We start from the raw sequence: 13573 nt of genomic DNA on the forward strand, positions 1-13573 counted from the left end.
CGTCGTTAACAAGAAAATCGAGAAGACCCATCTATGACCAAAATGAACCTTTAGCAGTGATTTTAAAATTCCGCAAATATCCCGGGTTAGGTAATTCACGAGAAATTAAGCTGAGTGACCGGACGGATTGTTCAGGTACTTATACGGGGAAGTCATGTTGGTGTTAACCCGTGTCATCTGGCTGAGTACAGTTCAGTCTTCAAACTGCCGCTAACACTGACCCGTTGTCAGTTTGTACTAGGACTCAAGGACCCGTCAGACTCTGGAAACCTTCCTAAATTCGGTTAAAGCTATGTGGATTAAGTGCAGGGGACTTACTGGTGACTTCACAGAAATTTCAACCAACTTCATCCTAACCGAAATTAGTATTCAACATTGCCCTGCATCACAGTGCTGGTGTCTAGATATTTCACAACACAGCATGTCATCAACTTGCTTAAGAGTTAGGAACATGGAAAGTTCCTACCTACGAATTTATTGTTTGTATCTGTTCACTAGGCGTAGTGAGCTTTATTGACTACCAGATTAAAATTTAACATATGAACGGATGAAACTAGTGATCGAGAGTCACGTGACTTTCGCCATGAAAGTGATGAACATCCATTAGAAATTTGTCTCTCTTATTCCCCCCCCCCCCCCCCCACTTCCTGCCCTCTCGATAAGGAAGAAGGTAACAGTAACATACGTCGCACAAGTTTCCTCTTAGTAATGTGTTAATATACCTAACAAACTTTTTTCCACTACGAAACTAATACTAGTGCGGTTACATGTAACTTAACACCGACGTTATGAGATTACTGATAACCGGTATGCTGTGATCGCGTTTCCGCAGATTTGCTTAGTTATTCAGAACACTTTAAACTGAAAACCCACGAAGGTTCTTACCGCACACCGATTCAGCTTCAAATGCAGGCATCACGGCCGGTCCCGATCACATACGAAGAAAGTAATCTCTTCGAGTCTAGTTTTCCCTATTATCAGTGAACACTTCAAATTTAACTGAAAATACTATCTATGCGCTAGGCAACTACACTGCAAAAACTACGATAATGTTCCACAAAGAAGTTAATGCTACTCATGGATGTTCTGGCTGACGTAGCCATGCAGATAGCTACGAAGACTTACTACAAACATCAGTGCACCGATAAAGCAAAACTTTAAATAAAACGCTAAAACACTCAACAGGAAATACGAACACCATGTGCAACCCACTACAAGGAAGAGTAGCCTCACTACAAGTCACCAAGAAAAGTAAAACCTATAAACCGTTAGCTGGCGTATGACATCCATAGTGGAACAAACAATAGAACACAGAGACTTCCTCAGAAACATCACGTAACAACCAGCAAAAACACGAAAATAGATATTTAGCTCTCCATATTCAAACTCACTTTTTGTACTACAACATTCTTCTACAAACGGGGAGCACGGCATATTGAATTACAAAAATTAAGCACGGTCCAACCAATACCACTGCTCTACACCGACTACCCAAGCCATATGCTCCCGGCACTATTAGTATCGCGCAAGAGTAAACACCAGCACGGCAAAGACAACCCACACCGTGCCAAGGGTCACCATGTGGACCTCTCAACCTATAGCTCGACTAACTCAATTAAATATATAACTTGCTCTTCACAAATACTCACTCAGCAAAGCTTTTTTATTGAAGAATACATAACATACAATTATATTAACGTGTATTGTTTGAGCTTTGATTGAACTCGATAGAAAATAAAAATAAGTTCTCAAATCCTCCAGTCGCTAGCGATCGTGTTCAAAAATGGCTCTGAGCACTATGGGACTTAACTTCTGAGGTCATCAGTCCCCTAGAACTTAGAACTACTTAAACCTAACTAACCTAATGACATCACACACATCGCCGGCCGGGGTGGCCGTGCGGTTCTAGGCGTTACAATCTGGAGGCGAGAGACCGCTACGGTCGCAGGTTCGAATCCTGCCTCGGGCATGGATGTGTGTGGTGTCCTTAGGTTAGTTAGGTTTAATTAGTTCTAAGTTCTTGGCGACTGATGACCTCAGAAGTTAAGTCGCATAGTGCTCAGAGCCATTTGAACCATTTTGAACATCACACACATCCATGCCCGAGGCAGGATTCGAACTTGCGACCGTAGCGGTTGCGCGGTTCCAGACTGTAGCGCCTAGAACCGCTCGTCCACTCCGGCCGGCGATCATGTTCACCTCGGGATGCAAACCATAAAGTTAATTAATTTTTTGGTTTAGATCTGCATTGGTGGTTTTAGTTCTGACAGGCCGGAACTAATAACGACGTACTTGCGAAGGTCATCCTTGTCAGTAACAAATAAACTCGTTTCTTCGTAAATTTGTGAATTGTAAGAAACTTACTGTATACCCGCACAGGGGACTCTTCCTGTTAAGGAAACGGTTGACACTCCTATGAATTATTGACATTAATCAGCATTTTATGAATTCTTTAATCTCTCTTCAAAGTGGAGATCGCTAAAACGGACCGATTAAGATCACAGATACAAGGTGGTGAAAATATGGTAAGTGATTTTAATTTCGCTGGTAAGAAGAGAGTAGGAGTGAAAGAAGATTTCCATAATCGATTACACACCAACGGGCAGTAGTAAATAAGTTCTATAAATGGAGGGAGATTAACGTTAAACGCTATGTAAACGACGAGGTTGTTAGAGACGGAGCTGACCTCAGCTGTTTTGGGGAAAAAAGGGATGCTGCACAAGCCCGGAGAAAAGGGTATTATGGTGAAGGAAATCGGTCGTGTTCATTCCAAAGGAAGCGTCCCGGCTTTTATCTTAAGCTATTAAGCTATTTAGGGAAACTACGGAAAAACTAAATCAGTATGGCTGATCAGGACTTTTAATCAGCGACCACCCGAACTGGAGTCCAGATTCGTAATAATACGACATCTGCTTCCTTTTGGCGAGTTTTGGTTGCCCATCGAACGACTCTGCATCCACACCTAAATCTACACTTCACCAGCCGTGGCACTGTATGTTGCCGATGGTTCATAGAGTACTACAAACACTCCCTTTTCCTCTCTGCTCCCTTCGCGGGTAATGAGCGACAAGAAATATAGTAGATCCCCCTCTTGATACGCTCGAATTCCTATAACTTCTCGTCGTAATGAATACGCGCAATATTAGTTGGCTGAAGTAATATAATTCATCTCTCTTATTGTAGGCGCTACAGATTTGGAGAGTAAAGCTGTCCACGACTCAAGGACCGTGTCTTGTACCGCCTCCTATTACAGTTTATGGAGAATTTGTGACTAAACGAATCCATGACGCAGCGCGGTGATCTTCTTTCGATCTTCTCTTGTCCTGTTAATCCAGTTCGTAAAGGTTCCAAATCGAGAGTCAATTCTCAAGAATTAGGCGAACGAAGATTTTGTAAGTTACCTTGTTTATGAGAGAATTACATTTCCACTGGATTCCCTCACATCTGCATTACTCAGAGTTACATTATATAATCTTTATAGTTCGGCTCATGTAATCCTACATACTTGCAAGTGTAACGGACTACATTGACTGATGTCCGCAGCTCGTGGTCTCGCGGTTGCGTTCTCGTCTCTGGAGAACGAGGTCCCGGGTTCGATTCCCGGCGGGATCAGGGATTTTCACATGCCTCGAGGTGACTGGGTGTTTCTGTTGTCATCATCATTCTTGAAAGTGGCGAGTTTGGACTGCGCAACGGTTGGGAATTTGTACGGGCGCTGATAACCCCCCCCCCCCACCCACAATCCAAACATCATCATCATAACCCATTGACTGATCACAGGTTGTGTAATCAAATGCAACGTGTTTTTACGTCTGTTTACCCATATTAAATTTTATTTTATTTTATTTATTTATTTTGCATAGTCCACTTTCTTGATTTCAGCAATTGTCTGTTACATACAGAATTATATGCACGAGAATTTTGATAACTATCTACTCATTTTTCATCATTTTTTTCTGAACATGAATTAAGTTTACATTGTCTACATGTTGTTTTTACTTGTCTTTATTTTTTTCTACTACTTTCAAGTAATATTTAGATGGCTACCAATTATTTTCCTAGGGCACCTCTATCCACATTCAGTCGGGTCTTCACTGTGATAGAAAGAGAGCCATATAGAAAGTGGCTCATAGCTTTTCGTTGTTTCAAATTGCATTGACTAATTTACAGTCATTATTATAGCTACTACTATTACTACTCTCACAACACCATATACTACCGCTTCAGTAACAAACTATGTAACTGTTACAATCACAAAAAGCCGCCACCTGGGTTATTCAGCAAATGCTACTATTACTGAAAATTATGTTACTATTACTAATACAAATATCCCAATATTGCTACTGTGGTTACAAATTATCACTATTTGTCCTTAGTTTACCCTGAGATGGACACACATATAATTAACTACTATCGAAATGAATCAACTTTCTGTCTACGCGCCGCACCAGATCCGCCATCATGTCGAGTCCAACAATATTTTGCCGCCTCCAGGCAGCATGGTGACGGATGAGCGCGTATCACTTTCACTGATTCCTCTCGGTCTTCTTGAGTACGTTTGTCACCACCTCCCTTCACTGATCCCATTTCTGGACCACGTCATCGTAGAGCTATCGAGCTTCGTTCACGTCCCTTAGGATAGTATACAGGCCTTACTCGCCTCTGCTGTGGTGTCTGTTGGCTACACTTACACCATGCTTTTTCTGAGATAGTATCAGCTATAAGATTTAAGATACTGAAGTCCTCTTTTACTCTAACTAAGTCATAAACAATTTTACCTCTTAAAGCCTGCCTAGCAGTCCTTGCTATGTCTTCAACTAGGGGACAGTCCCATAGGACATGATCTGGTGTGCACATTTCGCCACAGTCACAGCTGCTCGTTGCCCTTTTACCATTTGAAGGGTTTATTTCAGTAGTGGCACAAGTCTATTTTCGTTCATTCTGAGATACTGAGTCCTAAAGTTAAAACTCCTGGTATCTCAACTGCAAATTTTTCAGCCCTCTTTTAACTTTAAGACTATGTATCTCAGAATGAACAGAAATGGACTTGTACCACTATTGAAATAAGCCCTTCATTTCTATTTAGATATTTAGGACATGGCACATGTCCGCTAATCTAGCGGACCAGTCCCCTACTTGGCACAAAATACGTCTTCTGATGCTTTTCAGTTACGTGAGAAAGAAACTGAAACGTGCTCCTTCCTGTGTCTGATGAGTTACTTTTCTGGTGCCATTCTGGAAATGTTAAATTCTTCATTTCTCTTGGATTTGTTGCCGGTTTCCCGGGAATTCTGTGTATTTTTTCGTATTGTTTCTTCATCAGCCAATAGATGGCAGCTTTTTTTGTTATTTGCGTGTCCAGAGGACAAACGCCCATTAATATAGTTAGCACGTCTTTGGTGCTTAAGGCCCCGCAGCATCGAAGCAGAATTTCTTGCTGTACTTTTCTTACTGCAGCGGCAGGTCTGACCAGTCGTAACCTATACGCCGAGACACTGGCACCATATCCCACAACTACAGTTAATACAGTCTCTTAGTACAGTCTACTTACACTCAGAGGCTAACGCAACCTCCTTTGTCTCAAGTTAATAATTTCATTCATTATAAAATTTCCTTTCCTCGTTACAATTTCTAAGTGGGCATTCAATGTCCAGCGTTCGTTCAAGTTTACACCTAAATACCGACTGACGGTATGCTTTTGATTTACCTCCTGATTTATTTTAGTCAATAGATCCCTAATAAGTCGTCCTCTAAGTAACATATACGTCGATTTTTGTGGAGCCATCTTGAGTCGCACCTGCCAGCACCACTCGTGCAGGATTCCGAGAAGTTTGTCATATTTATTTTCTATCCTATCTCGACTGTTGGCGTGCACTAAAAGTAACAAATCCTCAAAATTGCAACAACTCCTAACAATTCCGACTGCTTTGTAATCTGCCGAATAGTGGTTCTAAGTTAACGTCCGAGCAATCGTCACCGCGAATAGAGCCCTGAGGACGTCCTTTCGTAATAAGTTTGGTAACTGTAGCTGTGGGACTTGACAGCGTCACATATCGCTCTTCCCAATAATTCAGTAGGCGGTTGTGTAAAATTCTCGGACAGCCCGTTTTCCTTAATCTTTTATAGAATGAAGTGTACCATAAGCTGTCAAATGTCCCAGATATGTCTATCATCATACCTATTACATATTTTGTATCTGTAGCGTAAACTAATTTTTTCGCCTCCTTAATGCCATCCCCAGTACGTTTACCCTTCCTGAATCCATATTGCGCGTTAGTTAATCCCGTTAGAATCCTGTGACATTTTAATCTATTGCTTAGTGTTTTTCCAAAATCTTACATAGTAGATATAGTAGGTAAATCGACCGGTATGATTTGGGAATTAGGGGATATCTATCTTCTCCTTTTTTTATAATGACTGCTTCTGTCATTTTCCAACATTTTGAAAAGCGCCCCTGGACAATGGATTCATTAATTAGTGTGCTCATGTAAGGAACTACATAAGGACTTAATGATGGTATTATCTCGCCTGGTATGCCGTCGGGACATCGAGGTCCTTTCACTTTCATATCACATACGATTTCTGCGATCTCTATATGACTACCAGCGTGTACGGCAGCCGTGTTGCTATAGGGCTCTTCAAGCTCCGTTTATTACACTTCGTTCACTCATCTTTAGTATCAATTGTCCGTTTTAGCGCCACTTTCTTAATTTTTGTATGTGGTATGAAATTGTGTCGTCTGCGGACAGCCTCAGTAAACTAGAAATATTATCCTCCGGGAATTTATGTAGATTGTGAATCGTAAATATCGCATAAAACGTTCTCAAGATACATGTGACTCTTCTTTGGCTTCTGCCGATATCCCTCCATTAATAACTTATTGGATTCCGTTAATTGGGAAGGCTTTGGACTCATCACACACCTGTCCTGTTATTCTGTAAGGACAATGATGCGAAGTTGTTTCGAATGCTGTATGAAAGTCAGGAAATACGGCAGTGACCTGGTTTCCGTTACCTGCAGCCACCTGGGAGGCTGAGTTCCCCTTCATTGGAGATTAGAGATACATCGTCTGTTCGAAGACGGAACATTTTCGGTATCCTAAAAAGACATGACGTGTGGGCAAAATGTAAGCTTCATAATTGTTCAGCTGATTCAAGTCAGGTCAGGTCTACTGCGTTCCATCTGAAAGGCTGAAACAACCTTCACCTTTTTCTGAAACTCTAATTTTTTCCGTCAACCCACATTACTACAAGAGGAGCCACGCCCATCGCTTTCCTTTATTGAACGTCATTAATTGTGTTCGTAGTCTTTGCTAGCTTATTTCTATATCTACACTCCTGGAAATTGAAATAAGAACACCGTGAATTCATTGTCCCAGGAAGGGGAAACTTTATTGACACATTCCTGGGGTCAGATACATCACATGATCACACTGACAGAATCACAGGCACATAGACACAGGCAACAGAGCATGCACAATGTCGGCACTAGTACAGTGTATATCCACCTTTCGCAGCAATGCAGGCTGCTATTCTCCCATGGAGACGATCGTAGAGATGCTGGATGTAGTCCTGTGGAACGGCTGGCCATGCCATTTCCACCTGGCTCCTCAGTTGGACGAGCGTTCGTGCTGGACGTGCAGACCGCGTGAGACGACGCTTCATCCAGTCCCAAACATGCTCAATGGGGGACAGATCCGGAGATCTTGCTGGCCAGGGTAGTTGACTTACACCTTCTAGAGCACGTTGGGTGGCACGGGATACATGCGGACGTGCATTGTCCTGTTGGAACAGCAAGTTCCCTTGCCGGTCTAGGAATGGTAGAACGATGGGTTCGATGACGGTTTGGATGTACCGTGCACTATTCAGTGTCCCCTCGACGATCACCAGTGGTGTACGGCCAGTGTAGGAGATCGCTCCCCACACCATGATGCCGGGTGTTGGCCCTGTGTGCCTCGGTCGTATGCAGTCCTGATTGTGGCGCTCACCTGCACGGCGCCAAACACGCATACGACCATCATTGGCACCAAGGCAGAAGCGACTCTCATCGCTGAAGACGACACGTCTCCATTCGTCCCTCCATTCAGGCCTGTCGCGACACCACTGGAGGCGGGCTGTACGATGTTGGGGCGTGAGCGGAAGACGGCATAACGGTGTGCGGGACCGTAGCCCAGCTTCATGGAGACGGTTGCAATGGTCCTCGCCGATACCCCAGGGGCAACAGTGTCCCTAATTTGCTGGGAAGTGGCGGTGCGGTCCCCTACGGCACTGCGTAGGATCCTACGGTCTTGGCGTGCATCCGTGCGTCGCTGCGGTCCGGTCCCAGATCGACGGGCACGTGCACCTTCCGCCGACCACTGGCGACAACATCGATGTACTGTGGAGACCTCACGCCCCACGTGTTGAGCAATTCGGCGGTACGTCCACCCGGCCTCCCGCATGCCCACTATACGCCCTCGCTCAAAGTCCGTCAACTGCACATACGGTTCACGTCCACGCTGTCGCGGCATGCTACCAGTGTTAAAGACTGCGATGGAGCTCCGTATGCCACGGCAAACTGGCTGACACTGACGGCGGCGGTGCACAAATGCTGCGCAGCTAGCGCCATTCGACGGCCAACACCGCGGTTCCTGGTGTGTCCGCTGTGCCGTGCGTGTGATCATTGCTTGTACAGCCCTCTCGCAGTGTCCGGAGCAAGTATGGTGGGTCCGACACACCGGTGTCAATGTGTTCTTTTTTCCATTTCCAGGAGTGTATCATTTTCCCAACAGTGCAACAGTTAAACTTAGAAACTATGATGTGGTCATCTTAGGAGAAACTATTTCTGAAGATACAAATTAGGTTTGCGGTACGCATATCTCACAGGAATTATAAATTTGTCCATTATCTTACGCTGTACTGATAACTATGATTTGTACTTTAACTTTTATAATTTTTCTAATATATATATATATATATATATATATATATATATATATATATATATATATATATATATATATACATCGTAAGATTTTGAGCGGATGTTTCAGGCATTTAATCCTGAATAATTTTCTTGATTCGTCAAAATTTGTGCCCAAAACGAATATTATATCACAGCTTCAAGTCAATTAAGATGAACATACTGCAGGATTATCCTTAACATGTCTGTTTTCTTAAGATACACGAAGTGCAATAAGTTACATTTACAGTTGTGAGCTGCCCACGAAACATTATGTATCTTTTTTCTCTTCACATTTTGCCTCTAGAATCTTGATGAATAAGGAACGTATCTAACGCATAGAGCGAGGTGGTTAAGTATTGGATTCATAATCGGGTAGAATACGACCTTCCAGATTCGCGTTCTCGAGGATTTTCCAAAATTGCTTGACTCAAATGCTGGTATGGTTTCATTAAAAGGGATTTCCTACCCCATCCTCCAAAATCTGAGCTTGTGTTCCGTCTCGAATAATCTTGTCGTTGAGGGGACGTAAAACTAAAATCTTACTTCCTTTATTATTACGTAAGATAGGTATAAGTTTGAATGATAATACAAATACCTTTATTTTATTACGTAAGTTCTCTGCCATTAATGCCTTAATTATAGCAATAAAAATGCTTTTACATTATTTTCTGTAATATTGTGTTTGCTTTTCTCTTGGCCAGGACTACTGTGGCAACTGTTGTTTGGTCCGAAGTATATTCGACGTCGAAATTGAAATTTCATATTGCAGCCTAAGGTACCTGAAATTGGTGTCATTTAAAACTAATTTAGTAATTCATTATGCACGTATTTATATTCCGTTCCGGTGCTATCTTGATCAACAACAATTTGAAAAAACGACTGATTTTGCATAGGACAAAAACGTGTCATGATTTTTTTGGTATCCCGGCAGGTAACATTTTGCTATGAGTTCATTCGCCGCTTCTCGCACGGTTATCGTTACGATTGGTTTGGTTTGTTCGGCAGTTTTTTTTGTCAGCCTGTATTCGGTTATATTTTAATTTGTCATTCAGTACTCGCCAGTATATACTAAGCTATGATAATTTTATCACAGGAAAAAATAAAGAAAACTTGCGAAATAAATGAGAAATAAATCACATTAGAAGTGCAATAATCCTGAAGAACGTTAGTTCCGTTTTGTTTGAGCTTTTGGTAGTACATTCTTCAGTGCGAGTAATTACCTGTTTCATCGTAAGTCGCAAGAGGATTTTCGCGAATAAGGAAAAAACAAGCTTTGCAGTCTTCCAGACCACCAACAATGTTAATTTGTTAGCTACTTCTAACTCTTGGTCATCATTTATCTCTCGTTTGTCGTTTTTTCTGAACCACACGTCTCTTACAGCTTGGTCCTGCATTCTTTTTTAAATTGTATACGAATCTCCTCGAAAGAAAGAGAGCTTCGCAGAAGCTATTGATAGAAAAAATAATTAACTGATCAGAATTACACTTAGCAAAGATGGCGCCATGTTTAATCCACTGAACCTGCGTTCGGAAGGAGCTCTGATCAGACCCACGTTTGGCCAACCAGGGTTAGATTTCCCGCGGTTTTTCTATATTTTAAGACGAATGCCAGTATGGTACCATTGAGAACGTCTTGACTGGTTTCGTGGCCCATCACTATTCTCTCTCACACTGTACCTCTTCTCTAGGGTCGTCGTCGTTGACAGGATGTTAAACAACGATTTTCCTTTTTTAAGTTAAGTGAACTTGCTGATAGACCTCGCTTGTAGTTCAGTTAGTTTCTGTGGAATCTTCCATCAAATAAAAGTATGTCACGTTGAATTGAAAAGAAAGGTAAATATTTTCAGAGTACTTTTATTTGTAGAAGTTAAGTAAAATTTGTCTTTTTTTCGAGATGTTGTTTCAGTAATGTGAACACAGTATTGAAGAACATTTTTTGCTACAGTTTTACACATGTTTGACAGCAAATACATCAGATATGTTAAACGTATTTAAAAACGAGTAAAGGGGCCTACCAACCACACCCTTTATTGTTTTTTACAGATGGCTACAGAAATTAACCCACACCATGCGAATGATATAGTGAATCACAGTCATTCTCTAGTATTCTGGTACCACCTGCGCATGTTAAACGCCCATAGATCACTTATGTCGCCAGACGTATTGTACTAATTACTTCGAGAATTGGTTCACAAAGTTAGGATAATAATTTACCACACAGCTTTAAATTAGGAACCGTAGTAGCATTTCCTATTATCACAAAAACAAAGAATATTAATTTCAAATCCAGTCGTACAGGTCTGGTACCCTTAGTTATTTCTAAGCAGAATTGACTCCATTAGCTGTATATAACTTTTGCATAACTGAAGGACGGAGAAGTAATTATTGATTAATCTATAAAAGCAGTTTATACATGTTGTTGTTCATGCTAGCGAGCAAAGAATGTAGCTACATCTTCACATTTTGGCATTTTCTTCGTAAGAAAGTATCAAAGCAGAAATCCAGTTAACTGCATACCAATATGTCACAACGTATATCGAGGGACTTTCGATGACATCATCAGTATCAGTGATGTTGACGTATCTGATGTCAACCGTAATGCATTAATTCAATTCTATAAAAGGTCGATTTAGCCAGGAGACATTGTGATTCACACAGTCAAATGTGTTACATACTTCACAGAAAATACCAACTGTCGCTATTTTGTTATTTAGTGCTTGTAAAACTGATGGGCGCACTTGTAAATAGCATTCTCGGCTAATGTAAATTGAAGGTGGAAGGACAGAAAGGAAAGGAAAGGGACTACTGATGTCAGCTGCATTGGGACTTTACGCGGAATCAGAGGCGACAAGTAAAAGTGTGTGCGGAATTCGAACCCGGGATCTCCTGCTTATTAGGAAGTTGCGTTAACCGCTGCGCCACCCGGACACAGTGTTTATCGCAACTGCTCAGAGTATGTGGGCATGTCTCTCGGCCGACCAAGATACTCACCTGGCGCCATCTGTCTGCAGTCCCTGTCCATTTCCACCATGCTCGCTGCTTTGAGATTCCCACAGGAGGTCAGCCGTAATTGTGCATCCACAATGAGAGTGATGGATTCGTTGCCCATCGAGCGAATCAATTATACGAATGTGTGGTGTCTGTTCTCTCGGACATGAAAGTGATGGAGTCGTTGCCCATTGAGGCGAATCAGTCATATGAATGTGTCTGTTCTTTCTAACATGACACCGCTCATTCATATAACTGATATTCCTCGATGGGCAACGGATCCAGAACTTTCAGTGCAGATTCACAATTACGTCTGACCTCCTGCTGGAATGTCAAAGTAGAGGACGTGGACAGGGACTACAGATAGGTGGCGCAAGGTGGGAAAGTGGGTAGATAGAGAGGCGTGCCGAGATAGTTCGTGTAATTGCGGTAAACCCTGTGTTTCGATGGCGCAGTGGTTAACGCAACTGTCAAGTCGACAGTAGATCATAGGTTCACAGTCCATCACATACTTTCACTCGCCACTGATTCCACGTAAATTTCCGATGCAACTGACATTGGTAGTCCCTTCGCTTTCCGTTTCTTTCTCCATATCTCCACCCTCCATTTACATGTAATGTATCGCAGCCGCGGATTCTGCGTGTTGACTGTCCTTTCAGACACGTACGAAAGAACATATTCCACGCAGTTATGTAATTCTCAGCTGAGCTAGTTTTCTGTATTTGTGATTTACTAAGCATTTATAGTTGCTCAGGTGATGTACTATTCTAGAATACATGAACTTCTGAAAACTGATGTTTGTAGCGAAATGGGCGAGCAATTATTGACATCTCTCGGACCACCTTTTTTATAGAGAGGTGTGGCAATGGTATATTTCAATCTCTCTGGGAAAATGGCCTGAGTTAGTGATGCATGATGTATTTCAGATAATATAAGGCTTATTACATGGGCACACATATTTAACACTGTTGGAGAAACCATCAAATACAGACAAATGTTTATTTTTGAAAGAATATATAATTTTCTTAATTCCAGAAAGAGAAGTGGGTGAGACATCCATATGACTGAATTTTATGTAAGTTATTTGTTCAACGTACTGTTTTATTTCCCTTGATCTGTTTGTCCTTATAGTGTCTACTACAGTTAATAAATGATTGTTTACTGTATTTACCATTGTCACTGATTATTTAGAGCCCTTCCACTGAATTCAACAGTGAACTTATCTTGTTCTACGATCTGTTGTTTTGTCTTTCGTTTCACTACATGCCATATAAGCTTAAGTCTGTTGTCAGCATTACTGATTTCTGAAATAATGTGGATGTTTCTTGATTTTTTAAAACTTTTGTAAATTTTGATTACTTTTTTGTAGTGTGCAATTACTGCAGGATCTCTACTTGTTTTTGCAAACATATATTTTCTTCTCCTTTCACAATAAATTTTACTAGCTCTACTGATCCAATGTTTTTTACATGATTGTTTAATGGCCTTTCTGATTAGCTGACGTGGAAAGCTGTTCTCAAACAGTGATATGAATTTATCATGAAATAGATTAAAATTTATGTTAGCGTCTGTTTCATTATAAATTTCATCCCCGGTATGATTTTGTAAACTATTTGTAAAAATATTTGCCCTGGAATAATTA

The 13573-nt window shown here is 41.5% G+C and overlaps 1 protein-coding gene across 1 annotated transcript in view; it reads right to left on the reverse strand.

The window, feature by feature from the left end:
* Positions 1–916, reverse strand: part of LOC124722440 (aquaporin AQPAe.a-like) — a 57548-nt gene extending 56632 nt beyond the window's left edge. The window contains exon 1 of the mRNA XM_047247602.1: positions 886–916. Within this exon, the coding sequence (XP_047103558.1) occupies positions 886–916 (31 nt within the window). The remainder of the gene's footprint in view (positions 1–885) is intronic.
* Between the last annotated feature and the right edge of the window lie 12657 nt (positions 917–13573).

Source organism: Schistocerca piceifrons, chromosome X (assembly GCF_021461385.2).
Source record: "Schistocerca piceifrons isolate TAMUIC-IGC-003096 chromosome X, iqSchPice1.1, whole genome shotgun sequence".
Taxonomy (NCBI): Eukaryota; Metazoa; Arthropoda; class Insecta; order Orthoptera; family Acrididae; genus Schistocerca; species Schistocerca piceifrons.